This window comes from Pelecanus crispus, chromosome 5, assembly GCF_030463565.1.
Source record: "Pelecanus crispus isolate bPelCri1 chromosome 5, bPelCri1.pri, whole genome shotgun sequence".
Classification (NCBI taxonomy): domain Eukaryota; kingdom Metazoa; phylum Chordata; class Aves; order Pelecaniformes; family Pelecanidae; genus Pelecanus; species Pelecanus crispus.
In genome coordinates, this window is record NC_134647.1 from 35,188,281 (window position 1) to 35,211,572 (window position 23,292).

Genomic DNA, 23,292 nt, shown 5'->3' on the forward strand with positions numbered 1-23,292 from the left:
GGGCGGCTGCCGCCTCCCCGCGCACCGGGCAGCGGCCCGACCACGGGCAGCCCCCGTCCGCGGGGATTGAGCGCCCGTGTCTAGAAAGCGCTACCCTGCTGCCGTCTGGACAAACCGATCCGGTTTTTTTGTGGGTTTTTTTTTTTTTTTTTTTCTAATTTTTCGCGACAGCCGCCGGCCGCCCCATGCCACCGCCGGCAGGGCCGCACGTTAAGTGCCGGGCGGGGGGCGAGGGGGTGCCGGTTACCTGGCAGGTGTCTGTCGGCTTCGCTACGCCCGGGCGCCGGCCCCGAGCGGGCCCGGAGAGGCGTGGAGGAGGGGGCGAGGCTGAGCCGCCCCCACCCCTGCGGCGGAGCCGGGGCAGGGGCCGGGGCGAGCGGCTCCGAGCACCGCCCGCAAAGGGGAAAGCACCGAGCGGCGGGGGGGGGGGGGGGGGACGGGGCGCTGCTGCCGTGCTCCCGCCGCCCCCAGGAGGGTGGGGGAGTCCCCACCGCCCGTCCCGGCCGCCGCCTCCCCGAACTAAAGCCCCGGAGCGGGGAGGATCCGCGGCGAAGGGCGCAGCGGGGAGAGGCGGCTCCCGCAGCCCCGCGGCACGGCGCCGGCGGGAGGCTGCTGCGGGGCTTCCGCGCTCGGCGGTCTCCGAGCGTGCGTGAGGCGTTGCGGGGCAGCGCAGCCCTCCGCGCCGCGGTGATGGTGCATTTTTCCTCCGGCTCCGTCGCGGGGATGGTGCTGCAGCCCGGCAAGCCCTTGGCCGCTGCCTGCCGAGGCTGGGCAGGATCTCCCGCTCTCTCTTCTCCCTGCTTTCCCCGCTCTGCTCGTTCCGTCACCTCGGCGGCCGTGTGCCCGCTCGGCCCCCGCCAGCCGCGAGGGTGCTTTATTTTTCCCTAACGTCGCATCCGCGCGTGATTAAACACCGGCAGCAGGGACCGCGGCCAGCAACTTCAGCGGCAACCGGGCGTGCGTGTGCGGGATGGCGGGGCGGGGGGGGGGGGGGGGGGGGGGGGTCGCGTACGTGCATGCCCCGCACCCAGGTGAGCCTGCCACCTGCGGCCCTGCGCCGGCCCGGGGCCGCTGCGCGCACATGCATGGGCGCGCAGGGAGGGGAGCGGCGCGGCCCCCGCCCCGTCGGGGGTGCCCGCAGCCAGCGGCGCGGCGCGGGGGTCGCCCCGGGGCCGCGGGCGGTCGGGCGCGGCGCCCCCGGCCCCCTCTGCTGCCCCGCCCGCCGGCAGCGCAGCGCGGCCCGGCCCGGCCCTGCCCCGGGCGCTGCCGCGGGGCGCAGCGGCCCCGCCCGCCGGGCCCCGCATCCCGCTCGGCCAATGGGGGCGGCGCGGCGGCGGCACGTGACGCGGCGGGCCGGGACCTGCTGCTTCCCCCGCGCAGAGGGATGCGGGCGGCAGAGCGGGGCAGGCGGCGGCGGCGGCGGCTGCGCGGCGGCGGCCCCTCCGCGCCCTCCCCCCGCTCCCCGCCGCCCGGCCCCTATGGCAGCCGCTCCCCGCCCCGCCGCCGCCCGCACCCCCGCGCCGCCCCGCCGGGCTCCGCCGCTCGCCCCAGCGTCGCGCCCGCGCCCGGCCGCCGCTCGCTGACCCGCTGCCGCCGCCGGCCGGGGCCCCGGGATGCCCAGCGGCCCCGCCGCCCGTCCCTGCCGCCCGCCGCGCCGCCCGGGGGGCCCGCCGCCGCCGGAGAGTTGAGTTAGGAAGTCATGGTGCCCGGGGAGCCCTCCCCGCCCCGGCAGTGCGGCGGCGGCTGGACGCTCTGCGACTGCTGCTGCTGGCTGCTGCTGCCCGCCGTGCTGCTCGTCCTCGCCCGCCCCGACAAGCTGGCGGCCTTCCCTACCTCCTTAAGCGACTGCCAGACGCCCACCGGCTGGAACTGCTCCGGTAAGCACCGGAGCGCGCCCCGCGCCCGGCCGCGGCAGCCCCGCCGGGCACTCCACGAGTTGCGCGGGCGAGCCCGGGGGAGGCAACTTCGGCGAGCGGCGCCGCGTCCCGCTGAATACGCGGCGAGAGAGACGGCGAAAAGTCCCGGGCGTCGGGGCTCGCCGCCGTTGCCGGCGCGGCCGCAGCCGCCGGGCGCCCCGCTGCCCCCCGCTCCGCGGGGCCGGGCGCGGCAGCCGCGCCCTCCGCCGGTGCGCAGCGCCGCGGCTCCCCGGCGGCAGGGCTCCCCGGCGGCAGGGCTCCCCGGCGGCAGCGCTCCCCGGCGGCAGGGCTCCCCGGCCCCGCCGGAGCGCAGCTCCGCGCTTCGACGGGGCGGCTCGGCGTGCGGCTGCGGGAGAGAGGGGTGGCGGGGAGACGGGCCGTGGGTGCGCATCCCGCGGGCGGCTCTTCCCGTGCGCACGAACCGAGGGCGGATCGGGGGACGGCAACCCGGTGCCTGTTCCTTAAAGTCGGGCTGACCTTTATAATGAGTTGCCTATGTAGGTCAGCAGCCGGTCCTTCTCTCATATTTAAAGTAATTCTGAAATTAGCCTGCAATAGCCCTCTAAGGGAAAGAGCGTTGTTTGGGGTAATGTGTGGATCGCACGTAACATGTTAGATCGGGGCGGGGGGGTGGGTGGAATGTCCACTGTAAGCCCTTCATCTTTAAACATGCAGCAATATGGTTAAGAGCGCTCGGATGTTTTTAAAAAAAAAAAATCGATGGATTTAGACCTTAATGGGTTTGGAGTCTGATATAGCTGTTTTGTTTAATACCTTGCTGCACGCTGGGGGAGTGGGAAGCCAGCTAGCGAAATCTCAAATTCATGCTTGGATTCGTGAACCGAATCTTCAGTCAGATCTGTTAGTTTTTCCTGGAGAAAATGAAGGCAGAGGGCTAGGTTCACTCAGCGGCTTGTGGGGAACCTGGCACTTCTCCTGTTAACTTAGAGGTGATCAATCTTCATTGGGATCAGGCAGACCATCACGGAAAACATACAGCCTGTTTGTCTTTATTATTGGGGGCTTTGTTGCATCATGGGCTGGAGAAATTCCAATTTGGACTTTTGTCCAACAGATTTGTGATCGAATGGGGGATAAGTTGATGACATTTCCAACCCAGAGCCATGAAATAGCATAATTACCGGGTGACTTTTGAGGAAACAGAGTCTGTGAAAGAGAAAAAAAGTGTGTGATGTAGTGGGGAATAAGGACCAAGAGAAAGACCGAGGGAGAAGCAAGAGAAAAAGTGGAAAACTGAGGAGAGGGAAGGACAAAAGAAAATCTGGACTCTGTCGTTTCATCAACAAGGTTATTGTGCTGTGTGCATTAAAATGCAATCATCCCGTATTGTTCCTCTTGCTAGACCAAAGCTGACATCTTCTTTTTTTTTTTTTTTTTTTCCCCTTCTCTCTTTATATTTGAGGTTACGATGACAGAGAAAATGATCTCTTTCTCTGCGACACCAATACCTGTAAATTTGATGGGGAGTGTTTAAGGATTGGAGACAGTGTGACTTGTGTCTGTCAGTTCAAGGTAAGAAGATTGAAATTTTGTTCTCTAATTCGCTAATGAGAGTACAAATCAAGGATCTTCCTTTATAACCTATCACTTGGCAATTTATTTCTCTACGTGCAGAGAAGTTAGAGGGAAAACCCGGCAGCGTGTATAAAAGCTGGCAGGAGAACCAACTGGTGTCAAGAAGACCTAAGTTTCTCTGGGAAAATGCAGACGCTGTGGCTTTAAATGTCCCTTCAGGTCTGCAGTTTTGGGTTGTGCATTTCTGATTTTTTGTCTCTGCCCTTTTAACAAGGATTTAGAGTCCTTTCTAAATTCATTTCTGATACATATCATGGCTTATTGTATTCGGAGTTCTGATCTAGTTAAAGAAATGGATCTGTAATGTGCTTATGCAATATTTTCAGGAAGGGCTGCAGAGTGACAATGCTTCTGCCTGTTTATCTGCCCAGCTGATCAGATTAAGGAGCAATCCCTCTGTTCCAAAATCATGAACTTCCTTTAGGTTTTATATAGTTTTAGGGGGGCTATTGCTGAGTAGTAGGATTTTTTCCTTCTATTTCTTCTCTCTCCCTCTTGCAGCTACATCTACACCTCAGGCATTCTCAGTCAGCCGATTTCATTATGAAGGATTCCATTTAATATGTTTTAGCCAACTCACAAAACTGCTATGCTTTACATAATGACCTGAATAAATACTGAACAAATTAAAGGAGTTTTAAGCATGTACCAGCACGTGTTGTATGTACGTTTATGCCCCTGTGGTATCTTGCATTTTAATGTGGATCTGTGAAGTTGTGGAACTTGTAATGCTGATTTGAGTGTTTACAGTAGAGCAGGCCAAATAGTGCACAGTTCAAGATCGTGCACATCTGTAATGATTAATTTATTATTAAGCTTTGATAGACTATTCGCTTTGAAGCATGACAAGTATCGTTTATATTTACAGAGCCAAATGTGTCTTCTGAGAAAAAAACCCAAGTGATAAATTCCTTCATTTAAAACAAAGAAGGAATTTTCTGTAATAAGAACAAGGCAGTTGTTTGCTGAAGTGCTTGTGTTTCCCATGTTGGGAGAGAATTCATATTGACCATGTTTGTGGTTGTTTTTTTTTTTTTTATTCCATTTCTAGTTTGCATGCAATCAAAACTCCAGTGTGAGAATGCTGTTTTGAGCATTTGCCTTGGCTCAGTATGTACAGTATGATTTAAGGGCTGGTCTGTTTTTCTAAGAAAAATCTGTAGTGCAGTGAAACGCCTGTGACTTGTCCCATTGCCTGGTGGTAAGCTAGGACAGATGTTGTGCCATGAGCATTGGGAACTTAGAGCAGCCACAGAGAGCACTTGGGTCTTGTCTTTGGTCCTGGTTTGGTGTTGCCATTTGGCATAAAGCAGTGGACTCCCAGCCTAGAAGGAGCAAACTCAGATGTTGCTATCGGCAAAGAAGGCGGCATTGGGAGCGCTGTTTTTCCAAGGCAGGATGCTGGTCCCTGGTGATTCAGGGTAAATGAAGCTAAGTAAACCTCTCTGGGCTGTGTTGTCTCCTCTTTGAGAGGTGAATGCTATATATATGCCGAGTTGAGCAGTTCTGTAGGGGGCAGTTGAAACAGATTTAAGGAAATCAGATAATTGGTGTATCAATATGTAAATGAGATCGAAAGAATGAGTTGGGCAATTGTGGGCCTGGTGACTAGTAAATGGGTTGAAATCGGCAGTAATCTTTGGTTTCAGTGGCCTTTGGATCAGGCCCTGTAAACACTTGGAGCTCTTTGTCTTGATTTGGGCCCTCCATGGAGCCACGGGGCTGACTGTGACCTTGGAGGGCAAATTACCTGTGGCTGATCCTGTGCCAGCGCTGCCAAGGGCGGTGCAGTGCCGGGGGCTTCTGTAGTCAAATGCGTCCGCTTTGATACAGGCAGAGCTTGGGGGGATGTTAGCTTCTCTTGTAACATCAGTGGACGATGTGACAAGCCAAAAAGATATGCCACCAGAGTAGAAAATTAATTTCTAGTGCGGTGTCTGAGGCTGACCAAGTAAGGCAGAGCCAGCCAGGTAATTTATGTCACGAGTAAGGGGGTCCTCCATCAGAATTCAGGTCCCCAGTTTCAGCGACAGCTCTCTGGGGTGATAGTGAGCAAATCAATAGCAGACTCCTCATCACTATAATTACTTTTTATGTTTTCTTCAGAATTTGCCAGGGGCTTTAACTGCAGCTTGAGAGAATAGTCAAGGACGGAAAGCTAATTTTGCTTCCGTACTGTTGAAAAGTCCTGGGCTGGCCAGCCTGTGTCTTGAGGGGCTGGAGGAGGCAGAAGTAGAGAGCAGGACTGCTGCAATCTTGGTTTGGGTTTTTTCAAAGCAGAATCACAGATGCATCATGTCTGTCCAAGTGGAGTTAAAATTAATTTATTTTTATTTGAAAGGGTGAATATGATCAGACTGCCCTGGAACACCTGTGTTAGGCTTCCATCCCTGGAGAGCCAACAGGCATGTGCTAAGAAAGGGTTTCATATTGGTTGGCTCTCTTGTACTCTACTGCAGAATGATAGCCCATTCACTGACTCCTCACGGTGAGACACGTATTGCGTCGGAAAACACCATGTCCTGCTCTGATCAGTAAATGCAGACCTGTCCCCTGCTCAGGGCAAGCCCAGACCTTGGTGCTGGCAGGGAGGGAAGGCCCTGGGCCAGTGCTGGCTCCAGCAGTGGGGCTGAGCGTGGGGTAAACCACCACCCCTTCCCTCTCTGCACAGGGCAAATTCAACAGGTCCACCAGAAGGTGCAGAGCTGTGCCAGCAGGAATGTGGTTGGAGGGCTCGCTGGGCAGTCTGGCTTCTCTTCCCTCTTCGATTTAATGAACATACCCCAGAACATACCAGGGTATTTCCATCACGTCTTTTCTCTTTAGTCACCAATGCTGCGGACATTCACTGTTTTTTATGTGAGGAAGCAGTCCTGTTTTCATACGTGTTGAATCCCTCCCATGCTTCAGTGTTTGTGGAGCTGGAACATCACCTGGCCAATTTGCAGGTTTATATTATATTTCCAGAATGTATTTTCATGCTACTTGGTTCAAGATGTAGGTGGCATTTTGGGAGTAGTTAATCCGTGAGAGTAGGAGGAGGTCAAACTCTTAACAGTGTTACCAGGAGGAGGAGTTATACAAGTTACCATGTTCTTTAGAAAACAAACCTTATGCTTTGCGTGCCCAGCACTGACCCCAACGCTTGCAAAGCTGGTTTGTCCCTGGCTGTGACAGTGGGCACTCAAGGCTGCTAGTGCTGAGGAAGGCAGCCTTTGACTGATACTTGGCTGAATTGGATCCGTCCGTTTCCCTGCTCTACAGCTATATTGTAAAAACGTGCATGTATAAGAGAGAAGTGGACAGTATGGCGCTATGCTGCTGGGTTTAGTGGGTGTTTTGACATGGATTTCCCCGAGTACTTGATCAGTCCTTACTTGAGGGATCATTCCCACATCTAGGGCTTGGTCTACTGAGCCCTAAACCAATGCCAAAAATGTGATGCTAGGCTGAGGAAAGTGGCAGTCAAGGTCTAATATTCTCCAGCACTGTCAAGAAGTATTTTATGACGGTGAAGTACTGCGAGTACTGGATTCAGTGTGGTCAAGTACAAGAGTCTAGCTCTAGGAAGTTTGGAGTAACCTGGTGACTAGCATCACAACCTTCTCCTCAGTGGTCTTGTTTTCTTCCCTGGGTAACTTCCGCTATGGTTTCCTGGTGGCTTTCAGAGCCATCCCAGCTCAAAGCCAAGGCAGGATCCATCTAGAAGATCCCACTTCTTTTGTTCCTTGTGGCTCCTGCCTTTTCCATCTGAATACTAGTTGTCCAAAGGCGGTGGTGGGAAGAGTGAGCAGCAGATAAAGATATACATCTTTGACCAGCACAGTTTGAGAAAGGAAAGACTGCATCACCTGTGTTCATCATGGAGTCCCCTCTACCTTTGCTGGCTGAAGCCAAGCTTGAGTGTAGCAGGAGCCACAGGAGAGGGGGGGGAACTTCTGCCAGGAGAGTTAATCTTTCCTGAAGCCCTGGTGTCTCTCAAATGCGTTTTAAAATTGCCAAGCTTTGGAAGAAGTTCCAGCCTAGCTCCTAGCAGCTCTGTTGCTCGTTTCTGTGGATCAGGATTTCACTCTTGATGCTGTATGCTGTTAACGTAGGGCTGCCTGGCCTTTCAGATTTGCAGCTGAGTCAGTATGAAAGATCGTCTCTTGCTCTGGGCAAAACCAGCAGAGAGTTTCCCACTGTGTTTCTTGGGAACAGGATCCAACATTGTTTCTACATGTAACAGAGACTGTTGAGATACTTTGGGCCAAACTCTGCACAGAGTGCTCTGGCAAAAAGTCCCATGGGTGACAAGCAGATAGTATGTCTAAAGCAAGCGTGATTTGATCCTTCATGCTTTAAAAAATTTGCATGATTGTGGTAATTGTCCTGTTAAGTATTCCAGATCAGCCTCCAGCAATTGCTGTTGAGCTTCTGGATGAAGTTGGCATTTTCTGCTTGAAACATTGCTGAGATTTGGAACTGAATGGTGAAAATAGCATAGAAACACTTTTTAATCAACTGTTTAAAATCTCTGTGTGGAGGAGCCCTTCGTTAGGGGTGGAAGGAGAGAATTTCTACTGTTGTGGCTGCTGGTTTTCTTTATTGTTCTAAGGGAAGAGAGCGCTGGGGGTGGGCAGCAGCTTGGGAAGATTTAAGAAAATACAATGCATGAGGAAAATGTCATTTGATTTGGCCCAATCAAAATGTCACTCTGACCAACTATGAATAATTTCTTGGCAGCTGCTTTGTGTGGAGGCCTGCAATTAATGCAATCTATGCAATTGTTTGTGTTAATCACTTCTGTAGTCATTCACTTTGAAACATATTTGGTGTTTATATCCCTGGAATTTCAGTTTTGCATTTTACATTTTGCCTGATGAACACACCTCAGACACTTTGTGGCATAATACAGCTAAATAGGAAGTATGATTTCTTTTTAATTTTTACTTGGATTTAAGCAGAGGTGAGCATTTGTAAATAATAATTGTGATCATTCCATTTGTTATAATTAAACAATGAGGCATACCAGGAGTACGATAATCATGAGATAATCATATCCCTGGTATAATTACCACGTACAGGGTACATCCAAGTATTTCTAAGCCTCGGAGTGTGATTATCTTACGATAACTGCACCCGGTAGGTTGCCCAATTTTCAATATAAAATGGAATTATTTTTATTAAAACAAAGAAGAGAGGGCAAAGCTGTCTTTCAGAGGTAGAGGGAACAAAGCAGGTAGTTTGCAGAGCTGAGAGGAGTTTGAGCCGAAGGAGGGGTGCGTGGTGCGAGTAACTTCTGCGCTCTTCAGCGCGCTGGCTGAGCTCGCTGCGGTGCTGCCGCTCCTGCCCGCTGGCCGCCGCGGGGAGAGCTTGGACCTTCACAGAGCATCCCAGCCGCAGCTCGCCTGGAACAGAAATGTCTCTGCAGAAAGAGGGGTGGGTTTTGACCATAGGTCTCTCAGAAATAATTTTCCTCTGTCCAATCAGTTCTAATTATAGCTAAGAACTTAAATAGAGAGTTATACACGCACAGGCGGACACTTCTGTGTATGCAAACGACTGTAGCAGTGGGGGGGGGGGGGGGGGGTGGTGCAGGAGGAGGGGAAAAGCGAGCCTGTTCGTTACAATTTATCTATAGCCATCCAATGGAAAAGCATGAGCCGCTATTGCAGATGCGAGGAGCTGTTTGCCTTGCCCATATTCCTTCCGCAGGAATGCCCCCACTTCGTTCGCACAGGGAGAGGCCTCTCTGGGGGCACTTACACTTATTGAACACTTCGCCCATTCAGATAATCTTTTTCCTAACCTGTTCAAGTCTGGTTTATGCTCCTCTGCCTTTTGTCTTTTTAAAAATCCCCCGTCCCTCTCCCCTGGCAGCTGTAAAGGTGAAGAGGAGGGTCAGTGTCTCCCTCTCTGTTGTTTTCCCAGGGGTTTAATACTGGAAGGGGGCAGGGGGGCACCCAAATGGGTGCTGTGCCACCCAGCTTGTGTGACTAACACCGCTGTTCTCTGTCCTTTCCCATCAGTGTAACAATGACTACGTGCCCGTGTGCGGCTCCAACGGTGACACCTACCAGAACGAATGCTACTTGAAACAGGCTGCCTGCAAGCAGCAGAGCGAAATACTCCTGGTGTCCGAAGGATCATGTGCAACCGGTACGTACAACGCGCTCCAGGCTGCCTGCGGACCTTGCCGTGCCCCTGAACAAAATAGCCCGTGGATGGCAAAAGCCGTTTGAATCCCTGCTTTGAATTCATGACAGGTTAATTCTTTGCAGTCTTAGGCATGAGAAGTGGCTGCCGTCCTTCCCTTTAAGTAACTAACTTAGTATAGGCTCACAGTCTATGATGCAGTATACCCTTGACACTGTTTTGAAGAGTGCAGCACAGAAGTTGATTTCTTTTTTTAATACGTATCTTGTGCTCCTGATCATCCCGTGCTCTGCGTACACTTCTGAGCTGTTACGACAAGTAACTGCAAACAGATTAAATGAGCAGATGTCTGCTGAATGGGCGTCTGGATTACCACAAACCTCTCCGTAATCTGGAGAGATAGAACGGGAGCATTATTGCCTGCAATCCAGTTTCTTAGGTTTTTCCTTATGTATGTAGGGCCGGATTCCCAGCTGGTATGATTCAACAGACCACTGGTTGTAATGAACCCTGCCAATTTATACCAGCTGAAGGTTTGGCCCAAAACACACTTAACAAACAAGTCTGTGCAACAGGGTTTTTTTTCTGGACTTGTTGGAAGAATTCATTAAAGAACATATGTGAAAACTGACTGGCATTTGTGACATCTTTGCTTAACTCTGAGCATTGTGAGCTATTTGTATCTCTGCTTTTATGAAACAGCGAGAAAGGTGAATGAGCAAAATCAGTCAGGAAAACTGAGTTGCTTATGTGCAGGAGTTCTTGATGTTTTTCTTTTGTGCTCAGTATCTGTTAGAGGTGGGCAGTGAAGTTAACTTGAAAAGAGCAGGAGGAGTAAGTCTTTGTTCTTGAGAGAGTTGTTTAAACTTAAAGCAGAATTTTTTCTTGGCTGAGGATGGAGGAGTCAATAAAAAGTGCATTAGACAAACTTTTTGCAGTGCCGTAATTTTGTGTTTCGTACACCTGAGAGAAAATAAACTTATTTCCCTGGAAATGTTGTTCTTCTCTGAAGCTGTTACCTGACAATTTTCAAAAGGAAAAAAACATATGCTGCAATTTTTTTGTCTATATATTGGTATTAAATGGAGCTCAGGCTGACAAAGCCTATTGTGGTGTAGGATTTGTTCAACTTAGTAAATTCTCTCGGCATGGCAACTGGTCTTTTTTGGTTCAAACTTTTTGATTAAAGGGATAATTCTAGTGCATTGCTACATCTTTTCTTAAACTTGTTTGTCTACTGGCAATGGCATGTTGGAAGCATTCTCTCTGAAACACATTGTGGATTTCAGAAATGGAGAAGGAAAAAGAAAAAAAAAAAAAAAAGGCTTTCCTGAAGTCTTGATCATTTGGCCTCTTTTTCCTTCTCCCAAGGAGGAGGCTCAGCAGAGAAGGGAGCCGCCGTGTACCTCAGGTTTTCCCCGTGAGATGGGGCAGAGAGAGGATGCGCAGGACCCGCAGCAGAGACCTGGGCTGCTGGGAGGTCTGGCAGCGAGCAGCCCTCCTGGCCACGACCAGCTGGGGTCTGGGCATCAAAGTGTAGGGGCAGGAGGAGAGACACGAGGTCCTTTTCCTCCAAAGAGCCAGAGAATATGGTAGTTCATTGCAGGAGGCAGGTGATAGCAGGTGTTCATTTCTTTCTCTGTGCTGGGGATACCTGGCACACCTGGAAGGTAGAGCTTCCCAGAGCCATGAGGGTGTAATGAAGACACCTTTCCTTCCTCTGTCCTCGGTAGCTCATTTGGGAAAGAGCATCAGGACAGAAGATCAGATCAGGAAAACGCAGGAGATGGTCACTGGGAAAACACCATCATTTTCTGTTCTCTTTTCCAGCCCCCTTTTGCATCTGTCCTATGCAGTCTTACTCTGTAAATCTACCATTTTAAGCCATTCTTGTGACAGGTTTATTTAATAAATGTTTTTGGTTTTTAACTTTGAGCAATGATGGCATGTGCAAGCCAGTTCAGATCCACCAGACCTTGCTGTCAGTAAATTAGATCTAACAGTTCATAGGGTAATTGGATCCCAAAGCAGCCTTTCCAAACTCTTTCTGTTAATCTTGATGCTGATAAATGGATAACCCCTCCACTAAGGGGGAGGATGGGATGGCAACCTCCCTCCCTTCCCTGAAAAAGAAACTCCTCTTATGGATTATTTTTGGTAACCCTACATGTGTGTGCATTTCTGTGCTTTGCATTGCTTAGAAAGTTTCGTAATGAAGCTCCAGGCTTGGCAAATTCGTGATGTTGCACTTTCTAAATTTGTGACTCTCATCTTTCCAGCCAACAAAACATTGAGCAGAGGAAAAATAAAGATAAAGCACTCAGTTTCGAAACACAGCAACAACCTTGAGAAAAATGGGATTTTACTCATTTATCTAAAGACTTTGAATACTAGTAATTTCAATGGTTTATTCCAACTAGTTATGATCTGATGAGATGTCACTGTTTTGTAAAGATAATGACATGAATTTACAATTCATCTGGCCTCAAACAAATGGGTTTAAAAAATTCTCTTTGATGGTGAGGGTTTAGCAGTAGCCAAGTGAAGTAACTTTGCACAACTGTTGGGAACAAAGCTTTATCAGTCTCAGTACAACAAAACGAGGCAGAGGCTTATGAGGATGTTACAGCACTCCAGGGCTTACGTTATTTTAGTCTGATATAGAGACTTTAAAGAAAAAGAGTTGAGACATAAGAAAGATGGCTTGAGTGAACTACGTTCAGATTAAATCTCTATAATTTACCCAGGGATGACATCAAAAGTAAGGTACACTGTAATACACTTAACTGAACAGCCTTGCTTTGCATGCTTACAGGACACACTGTAGCACATGAATATAAATTTCTTTCTGTTCTTTTCTCAGATGCTGGCTCAGGATCTGGGGATGGAGGTAAGAGCCATCTTTTAATATCTTTGTGTTTATATGTACATGCATTGTCTTTCACAATTTCAGACTGTAAGTGGATATGCTTTGCAATTTAGTTGTTACACTACATATTGTCTCTTGTTTAGCTTTTTCTCTGAAAAAAAGTGACATTTTGCATTTTAGTCAAGCTGGAACCTAATAATGACATGCTGTTTTCTAGGGAAATTCAGAAAGCTGTGTTACTTCTAATAGGGCTTGGAATTATTCACAGGTTGTGCTAGGAGCTCTATCTCCATCTACTGTTACAGTTGCACTCATTTGTTTTATATTTAGAGTAATATTTCTTTTGTTTTTAAAACATGAGCCAAACCCTTGGCTCCTCCTCGCTGGAGGATTCAAGCCAAATATTTTGTGGTAACGGAGAGCATTCTTTCAAAGATAGGAAGAAATGTCACAGGGAAAGAACAATGTGTTTTTATACAAACAGCAGCAGCAAAAATGAACGTGGAAATAGTCCAAACCCTTTGCTGCATACAGGGGATGCTGTAAAACGCAGGCAAACTTACACTTAAGTTGGGGGTTGTTTTTTTTTTATTTCTTAGGTGCAGTCATTTATGGGTTTGCTTGTTTAACACTGGTCCTAGGGTTTGTGACCGATCCTTCTTGGAAGTATAGGTGTTGGGTCTGGGTAGTGCCCTGCCTCAGGGCAGGGAATGTGACTTTTGGGAACTGCTTACATGGTGGGGCTGGTGGGTCAGGCTTCTCTGGGAGCTGGGAGGGCCAGGGCTAGTTTGGGTGACTACAGAACGTTGTCCTTAAGAGTTACGCTCATTTCTGCCCAAGCCCGCTGAGTAAGCTCGAGGAGCCCCATGGCAGGGGAAGGGCAAGGTCAGCATCAGGCTGGGGTGCTGCTGTGCTCCTCCGGCTGGGGCAGCCACCAGGAGCTGAGCCAGCTTTCTGCATAAGACACAGACAGTAGGTCTGTGGGCTCTTACCCAGTTTTATGGCTGGTCCTGGCTGCATTCAGGTTTTTCAAATACAGCCACGTTATTTGGCAAAATATCACTTAGTCCTCATGTAGTTTTGGTAACCAGTGTATTAAAGAGCACAATGTGTAGGTAAAGTATTATTTCTACCTATGAAGTGGTCAACGTGAGCATGAGGCACTTGCAAGGGACCTAATTTTCCGATATTGGTCTCAGGCTGTTTTCTGGAAACCAGGACACTTTAAGATGCTTCAAATCTGGCTCCCAAAAAACCACAACCTAAAATACTGCCATTAGTTTTCAAAACTAGCTATTCCTATTTTACTCTAATGTCTTTTTAAATTGTCTTTTTAAACTGTTAGACCAAAGAAATTCCTTATTCGGTGCTTAACAGAAATCTACAATTTAGTTTATATTTATGATAGCGTTTTTGCACATAAGGTTAATAAATCAGTTTTCAAATTAAAAAAAGTCACGCAAAATTCATAATGTATGTACCAAGGAAAACAGGTAAGACTTCCAGTTTGTTTTATAACTGGGGGAGGTAGGGAAATAAACTTGGCCACTTTCTAAATGTAATGAATTCCATACTGAAAAAGCATAGGAATTTAAAAGCATGATTTCCAAACAGTTTCATTTTAAAAGCTGAGGTTGATAAAAGATGAGCAGAACAGCACCTTGAGGACTGACTGGGCAGATAGTAAGGAAGTAGATTTGTGAAGGAGACAGAACCAAGTTGGTGCATGTGTTTAAAGGTCTACAAAGCTGCCTTGTATTATTCAAGATTTAGTAGGCAGCTACGGCTGTTCTTAAAGTACAAAAGTATATTTATCTGCCCTAAGAAGCTAAATCCAGCCAAGTAAATGTTGTCACTACATCACTCTTTACTAGACACGGTCATCTTGTAAAAGCTGTAATAAATTTTGGATGTCATCACAGTAAGTCTTGTAAAATGCACTTCAACGATCATGAGTGGGATGTTTTTCTATGAGAAGCTTGAGCTCTTAGGCAATCTTGTGTGTTTTCTCTTTTTATGAAAGTTTTCCTTTCTTATGCTTCTTCAAGCAGTCTTGTTTAGCAAACTGCTAACCAATACAGCATCATTTTTTTTGCAAAACTACAGCAATAGGCACCCTCCCAGCTGGCCATACCTCTGCCTAAATCAGCAGAACGGTGCTGTGCTGGATGCTGTAGGCATCAGAGGTGCTGGGTATGTCTGCAGTGAGGTACCTGAGATATCTCAGATGCTGGGAGCCTTTAGGAACAGCCATTCTCTTGCTGATTTTCCCCATTTCTTGTTGCTGTCGGAGTGCTGGCAGGACACAGGCTAGCACAACGCTTTGGCGTTGCTGTTTACTCTATGTTGCCTTCATATATGTTGTATTTTTCAGAGCTGGCAGACCTTCTGGTAGGGTTCAGGTTTGTGCAACTGTTGCGGTCTGTCTTTGGGAGGTTCCTTGCAGCCAGGGAGACCCAGGCTGGGAGCCCTGGGGGACCGCTGTGGGCATGGGCAGGCTGAGCGATGCCTCCGGTGCATGGATTAGGACTGGTTAAAAGACAAAGAGTGGATGGACTTCTACTTGATGGCACCTATAAGGGCCGATCCTTCAGTCTGAATTGCTGAAGACTGCCCTTAGCAGCAGGAATCTCTGACTCTCAGCACTTGTAGGTAGAAAAGGATGTTGCTTCTTTCCGGAGCCCCTCCATATTATTCCCATGGACTCCCTTAGTGTTTTTGTATATCACTCCACAAGCTGTGAGATGAGGGGACCAGCTTTTCAACAGAGTTGTATCTCATGGTTGGGTTTCTTCGGTCTGATAAGGTACACATCTAATAGGAAATTAACTCAAATTACAAACTAGTAGAGGACATCGTGTTTTTGCGGTTCTTGCAACATAGCAAGTTTCTTCTCTGAGGTGGTTTCCCCCATGAGTGATAGCAGTTCAGCTCACTGCTTCTCCCTCAATGGAGGTCTTGTCAAGTGAAATTATTGAATCATAGAATCACTTAGGTTGGAAAAGACCTTTAAGATCATCAAGTCCAGCTGTAAGATTCACACTACCAACTGGTTGATGCTTCAGAAATTGCTGGAAAGGGGTTGGTGCAATGGACAGATGTACACAAACACACCATGTGGTCACAGAAGCCTTGTTTTCTCAGGAAATTGGGTAGAGCAGGAACAGTATAGCCAGAGGCCATGTTTTGCCTGCCACATTTCCCTTCTGCGTGTTCCTACCTGGGTTTGCAGAGAAGTCTTCTCAATTTATTATTTAGGATTTGGGGTTTTCTGCTTTACTGTCAGGGATGCTGGGATCAGAGACGTCCCAGCTTCTTAGCACTTTAATGATCTTGAGGGCTTTCCAGAGGTGATTTAATCCTCCTTTATGCAGCAATTGCCTACAGAAGTCCTCTTATTTGTAAAGTGATGGGAGAATCTTAATCTGATTTGATTACTGAGCCTTCAGCATGTGCTTTTGGTGATATCCAGTAAATGGGTAAGAACAGTAGGTGCTCAAGTTTCTTACTGCAGAAGACATTTTTCCCTGTAAGTGAAGACTAAAAATGCAGAATCAAGAGCTGTTTCTGTGTTTTGATTGCAGAAGCTGGGAGTATGGTGTGGAATTATTTAAAAACCCGTATCCCAGAAAGATACTAATCAATGGCAGAAAGAATGAATGTGAAAGAGTTTATACAGAGAGTAATTTAAAGAGTTTCCATTCATTTTCATCTACGCCGTTCTCTAGACAACTGGGTTTTTTTAGAAACCAGTGATTCATGTTTTGGTCTTGAGCAGCTTCATAATGAATTCTTGCTCGTTTCCTAGCTTCCTTCAAACAGCGACAAACTCAAGATGCAGTATTTCATTATAGCTCTTAATGTGCTAAGAACATCCCTCCTTGGTTTCTTTTACATTGAACACTTCTTTTCCCTCCTTGCATTATCTGTATTCTTAGCTCTGTTGATTGGCTTACATTCATAGTCCAGTGGATTTACTGTGGGTGACTATCGCACTAGGTGTTTCTGTGATCCCCAGCACGGCAGTGCGTGAGCACCTACAGTGAATTAATTTCACAGCCTCATTCAATTTCCCTTGAAGTCCTACTGACTTCAGTGGGAATTGTATGGGGCCCCTGGGTAGACAGATCTTATCCTAGTTTGATTTTTATGTTAATTCTTTATGATCTAGACTAAAACAGAATGAAAAAACAAGTCATCATTCATCAATATCATTGTCACCATTTGTTTTACAGTAGCATCTAGAGGCGCTAATTATAAGATTAGGACTCCAGTGTGGTAAACCCTGATACTGTGAGGCACTTCTTCACAGTGAGGGAGAGAATAAAATCTGTGAAGCAGAGTCTGGATATCCAAGTTGGGCAAAGGCTGGAAGTTGCATCACAATTCAGTGGCTGAATTGGGAATAGCAGATGCCACTTCAGAGCCAAACTAGTGCTGTGGCTTTTGAACCATGCTGTTTGTCAGCAGACCCATATGTAATCCAGAAAGAATTGGAGATTGTACCATTCTTAAAGTTATTCCTAATTTGCCACTGGTAGACACACCTGGAAATCAACAACCTTACAAGCCGTCTTTTTTCCCCCCTCTGTCTCTTTCTTTTTGCATGTGCATTTTAAGGATGAGAATGGCTTGCCTGCTTGTTTGTTTGTTCTTTTGGTTTATCCCTTCAGTCTTATCCAGAAAAATTGAAGTCCTGCAGGTCTTTGTAGGTGCCAAGATGTAGATTTAATGATAGATTTGGAGTTCTGCTCTGCCTTTCCTGTTGTCTTAGACATGTGAGTAAACACATACATATTATAAATCTGTATGGAGCAGCAGTCATCTTGAAACACTAACCCAGAGAAAATAGGGAGGAAAAAATTAACACTTCGAAGCCTAAATTGTTTTTTAAGGCAAACTGTAATGCAGCACGTGTATCTTTTTCTCTTTAATCAACAGGCAAATAGCTACTTTCACCCAATTGCATTTGTACTTGTCTCCATGCTGGTTTTGTATGACTAACTTGAATTCAGCAGCTCTGCTGCTTTTGCACCGATTTCCCTTTCTGCTTTATTACAAGGTTGATTGATGGGCAGGGCTATGCAGAACACAATGAATATTGCTGTAAACACTCTCCTAGCAATAATACTTGAGCCAAAATACACCGTAAAATCTGGAGCGTATATTGGTTTGAATGAAACAGTGTATAATATGCAGTGCTAAGAGACACACACATATACATGTATTCTCAATATATGGGAAAATACTGGGAATGTTCTAGTTTAACCTCATAAAGAAAGGGAATTTATATTTTGAGCTACAGATCCTGTCCTTTCTTTGCCTGGGTGTAACGGGTGATACAGGCTTCTCTTGTGAATTTAGAATATCTGCTGACCCCACGTGCTATCATCAACTGCAATAAGGCAATAGGAAAGCTTCTTCTACTCTAATTTCATTTGGGAAGTATAATTTAAAGCAGCATCAGAAGGTACAGAATCAACTATAAGCAACGTGCACTGACTGGGTAAATACCTCTGGAGGGAATGTTTAAATCTTAAATGATTGACCTGACTGTGGATGGTCAAATATACATCTCCTTTGTTAAACAGGTTTTTACCTTGTTAACCTCAGCATGGCACCAAGCCCAAACCAATAAGCTCTTTGAAAGGCTGGGTTTATTAGCTCAGGCTCTTCACTGTCCTAACATGATTACATGACTTCTAGTTCAGGGCTGGTGCACATCTGACCTATATAACAGTTAGGTCGGGAAAATGCAGTTAATGTCTCTTCGTGGCCTTTAAAAATTAGGAAAGGATAAAGTTCCTATGTTTTTGTTGACTAGATGAGAAGCACTTGGGCATTCACATGTGCTGAACTTTTAGGCCTCCGCTGCAGGCATTTTGTGCTGGGTGGGAAGCATTAGTGATTTTGGAAATCCTAGGAAGGTATGGGAATGATAGGAACACCAGCATTTGGATTCCTCTCAGGCTCTCATTTGAGCTAAGTACTGAGCTAATTGACCTTGCTTGCCTGAGACGTTCCAGCAAATCCCCACAGCTCCTGTGGACTTGAAACTCTCCAGGGTTATATATAAAGTACCGGTCTGGGAGACACTGGTTTTGGATTTAGTTGCCTGGGTTCTGCCTATGTTTTTCTTGCTCCTTCTGCTGCTTCTGAAGTTAGAATGCAAAAATCCCATGAAAAATTACGCGTTTTATCCCTGTGCTTGCTTTGTTATTAATGGGCCAAAGTCCTTGCTGTGTTCTTGGTGTGAATGCACAGCTCCCCTAAAGCAGACTATCAACACTGAGAAATACCATGGAAAAGAGTTGACCTGTAGTGAATATTTTGTTGTCCATTTTCAGCCATTCATGCAAAACTCAAGAAAATTAATAGAAGATGCCATAAAGATCCACAGAATTTTGTGGGTGAGAAGTAGGAATGACATCCATTCATAACCTCTTTCCTATCCAGTCTTTTATGGGTTTTAGCACTTCTTTTAAGTAGTTCAGAGCTACACAAGGAGACTGTGAATGGAAGACGCTCGCCTACCTCAAAAAATACTGAGGATTTTCTGGTTTTGGCTTTAAGAGTCAAAATTGCCTGTCCATGTCAAAATGGAGAAAAAAAAAATCTGAAATGTGCTGTCTAATCATGTGCAATCTGTAAATCCACAAATAACTAAGTCATCAAACCAGCAAACAAATCCTATGATACTCTAGCAAACAGATTAAAAAGGGGGCATCTGATCACAAATACTCATTTATTGGTCTGTTATTGTAAACACAGCAAGAGAGAGATGTAGTGGACTAGATTTGTCTGCTACATCTCTGTAAACCTGGATTAATTTTCCTGTGACGACTGTGGAGTCACTGGAGATTAGCCGTGATGACAGTGAGAGGCAAATCTAGCCCACAGTTGTGGTTTAACCCCAGCCGGCAACTGAGCAGCACATGGCTGCTCACTCACTGTCCCCCCAGCAGGATTGGGGGGAAGAGAATTAGAAGGGTAAAAGTGAGAAAACTTGTAGGTTGAGGTAAGAACAGTTTAATAATTGAAATAAAATAATAATAATAACAAATTTCAGTGAAAAGGAAAATAACAAAGAAAGAGAAATAAAACCCAAGAAAGACAAGTGACGCAAATGAGAACAATTGCTCACCACCAACCGACCGATGCCCAGCCAGTCCCTGAGCCATGGCCCCCCACAGCCAACCTTCCCCATAGTTTTATTGCTGAGCATGATGTCATATGGTATGGAATATCCCTTTGGTCAGTTGGGGTCAGCTGTCCTGGCTGAGTCTCCTCCCAACTTTTTGTGCATCCCCAGCCTACTCGCTGCTGGAGTGGTGGGAGAAGCAGAAAAGTCCTTGACTCTGTGTAAGCACCGCTCAGCGGTAACTAAAACATCCCTGTATTATCAGCACTATTTCCAGCACAAATCCAAAGCATAGGCCCATACTAGCTACTGTGAAGAAAATTAACTCTACCCCAGCCAAAACCAGCACACCCACTGTTTTGCTTTCCTATGCAGGGGGTTCTTCCATAGGGAAGAAAAATGCTTCCCCAGCTTTCAAAAGGCTCTATCATGCTTACTGTGAACACCTTACTTCATGGGGTAAGAGCATGTGTTCAAGTACATGCTTATCATATGCTTAAATGCCATTGACTTCAAAGTTTTTTCTGAATGTGGATGTCTTGCACAAGTGGGACCTGAGGAAGTCTTGGAGTGACCAGAACTTCTTCAGATCCTTGTGCATCTCTTGGTTATATAGTCTGTAGTTTAGTGATTGAAGAAGCTGATTCGCTATGCGCTTGCTTTGGACTGTTTTTGGCGTGACATAGGATTTTGTTAGATGCTCTCATGAGATCTTAAAAAGAACAAACGGGATGAAAACTGCCAAGTTTCTCTCAAGGTTCATGTACTCGCTTTTCTTTAACTCTTATGTTTCAGACCTCAGCTGCATCTGGCAAATTTAATATATTCTGCATTGGATGTTTAAATTCCCTTTTGTCTAAGAGGCTTTCTTTCCTTTCAGAGATTGGGTAATAAAACCAGAAATTTTGCCTGCTGTGTTTGAAGTCAATGGGAGTTTATCTTCAGGAAGGGCATGACTGATTCCCAGACACTTAGCAAACTGGAGGTTGCCACCTACTTTATGTAAATGCACATACAGGACAAGTTTAATGAGCGTGGTGTAAGCCCAAGAATCCAGAACAATTCATGATCAAATCCAGACAAGTTAAAATTTTATGGTACAGCGCTACCAGTTCTTAAGATGTTGCCACAGATCTTTCAGCCCAGGTCTTTGAATAGTGTTGTAGCAGATGCTTAGTTTTTCATTTAAAACAAACACATAAAATGGTTTTAGTCCTCGTTGTTCAGGAGAACACTTCAATAGAAGCCCAAAATGCTCAACAACAGGGAGAATTCCAAATTGCATTTTGAAAATATCATGATTTGGGGAAGAAGAGGTCAGAACTCTTCCATGATATTTCACATGAATTTTTTAATGCCTTGGACTTCTTGATCTCATTTGTTCTAGCTGCATGGGAGTTAGATAATGATGGTGTCTATTTAAACCCATTAAAGAAGCAGCTACTGAAGCAGGACCCTTTTTACCTCAGCAGCTCCAAATGTCTTGCAGGCAGGAGTTTAAAGAGAGCTAGTTAAGGGACTTTAATGTTGGTTTTTGATAAGTCTGAGAACATGGGAAAGTTTGAAAGGTCTGAGAGAATGTAGGTGTGTGGGTATTAAAAAGGGTAGGGGAAAAAAAAATCCAGATATTTATAGGCCTGTCAATCTGACATTGATTGAGGTAAAGCAGGACATGCAGACCCGGACCTGCTTAATAATGTAATAAATGAGAACTAACGCTGAGCAATATGGGCTGATGTAATAGATTTTGTCAACTAACTGAAATGTTTTTTATGAAGCTACAAGTTTGCTTGATAAAGACAACAATATTGACGTAGTGTACGTGGATGTCAGTGAAGCATTTGGCATGCCACTATATGACACTATGATTAAGGAACAAGAATCATGCAAAATTAACATGGTACACAATTAGTGGAGTAAAAACTGCTTTTCACGATGTAATTATAAGTGGATTTATCATTATTAGATGGACAGCACAGGGATCAGCCTCGTGCTATTTATTTAGTTGTTTTACCAGTGACCTAGGTGGGCATATACTTTCCTCATTGATCAAGTTCTCGGTAGATATAACTGGGGAAGTAAGAAACGAGCAGTTCACTGACTCAACCCAATCTGATTTACTAGATACACTGGTGCAAGAGCAGGCCTTCTGATGTGGCCAAATGCAAAGCCACAACCATAGAACAAAGATGAGAAACCAGAGGAGTGAGGTGGGGAAACCCTTCTGGAAGCGGCAATGCTACAGAGAAAGCTGGAGCCTTAGTAGTTAGGGGGCTCATTGTGAGAGTCTTCTGAACACAACAGGCCAAAGGACCACCGTTATCCTGGTATATTTAAGAAGCAGACTCTTGAGCAGGGGTAAGGATGTCAAATCACCGCCACCTTTAGAGGAGGTGGTGCCTGAAGCTCCAGAGGTACTGAGAAGCAGGGGAGAAAGCTGTGCACAGCCAAGGACGGTGGCTCACTGGCAAGCTTTGCTGTGAAAGCTTTGATGCCCTTAGCTTTGTCAAGGGGAAGGACAGAGTTGTGAAGGTCATGATCAGTAAGTACCAGTGTGAGGAACACAAATGAGCAGCAGGGCTCTTTATGCTGACAGACGAAGGTCTAATGAGATGCCAGACTGGCAATTAAAGCTAGACAAACTCAGAGTAAAGTTTAGATGCATGTTTGCAAATGAAGGCAATAGCATATAGAAGTGAGTGATTAAAAGTTATGTAGGATTCTGTGTCACTTGAGGTTTCGACACTTGGATGTCTAGATTGCTCTGCTCAGACAAGGATGAATTTGAAAGTCTGTCGTGTGAGAGGTCACAACAGATGCTCAGTGGACCCTTAATTCTAGGTACCATAAATTAGTTTGTGTGTGAAATACACTGAGTTTAGCCTATTTCTTTCAGCAAGATTTCTGTGTTAAGCAGTCCGGAAAGGGATTGATTATGTGGATATGTTTGTTCATTTCAAAATCCACACAAGTGTTTTTCTCTCTGCCCTCTCCCATGTCATTGTGTACATTTACATATGCAGGTAATGGAAGAGATGTGGGCTTTAGTAGCAAGTGGAAAACTTCATGCATAATTGTCTGCTAATTGCTCTGTATTTAAAAATAGGCCACACTACACTGCATTTCATCCTAAGACTTCTTTATGTTGTCTGGCATTGGATAACTTCAGCAGCTCCCGATCTTATCCAAGTCATGACAAGGCTCCTTGGGAATCAGAGCAGCAAGAAGCCCAAGTGTCATTACTGGTCTACCCCCAGCTGGTGCTTGGAGGGGGTCCTGAGGAGGAGGATCACCGGCTCGCTCTGGAAAATCTGTCCAGGATCCTTTTCCTTCCCATTTCTCCTGGCATAAGGGGGCAAGAGCAGAGGGGAGGATTGCACCCAAAGAGCTCTGAAGTTGTAACCATATTGATCATGATTAAATATAACTTGATTTTTATCTGTTATTACAAAGAGCCTCCCCAGCTTTGATGTATTAGTGTACGTGACGGGTTTGGGAGGTGAGAGAGAAGATACCAGAGTAGGCTGTAATTGCTTTGGCTCATATACATCGTCCACTAGACTCAGACAAAGAGGCGTCTTCATCTTTGTTATAACAGAGCCTTGATAAACAAATAACTTATTCTTTTGTAT

General features: G+C 46.4%; 1 protein-coding gene across 1 annotated transcript in view; it reads left to right on the top strand.

The window, feature by feature from the left end:
- The first annotated feature begins 1,699 nt into the window (after positions 1-1,699).
- The window catches only part of TMEFF2 (transmembrane protein with EGF like and two follistatin like domains 2), a 135,494-nt gene continuing 113,901 nt past the window's right edge, over positions 1,700-23,292 (top strand). The window contains exons 1-4 of the mRNA XM_075711072.1: positions 1,700-1,877; positions 3,340-3,449; positions 9,524-9,653; positions 12,514-12,540. Coding sequence (XP_075567187.1) covers positions 1,700-1,877; positions 3,340-3,449; positions 9,524-9,653; positions 12,514-12,540 — 445 coding nt within the window. The remainder of the gene's footprint in view (positions 1,878-3,339; positions 3,450-9,523; positions 9,654-12,513; positions 12,541-23,292) is intronic.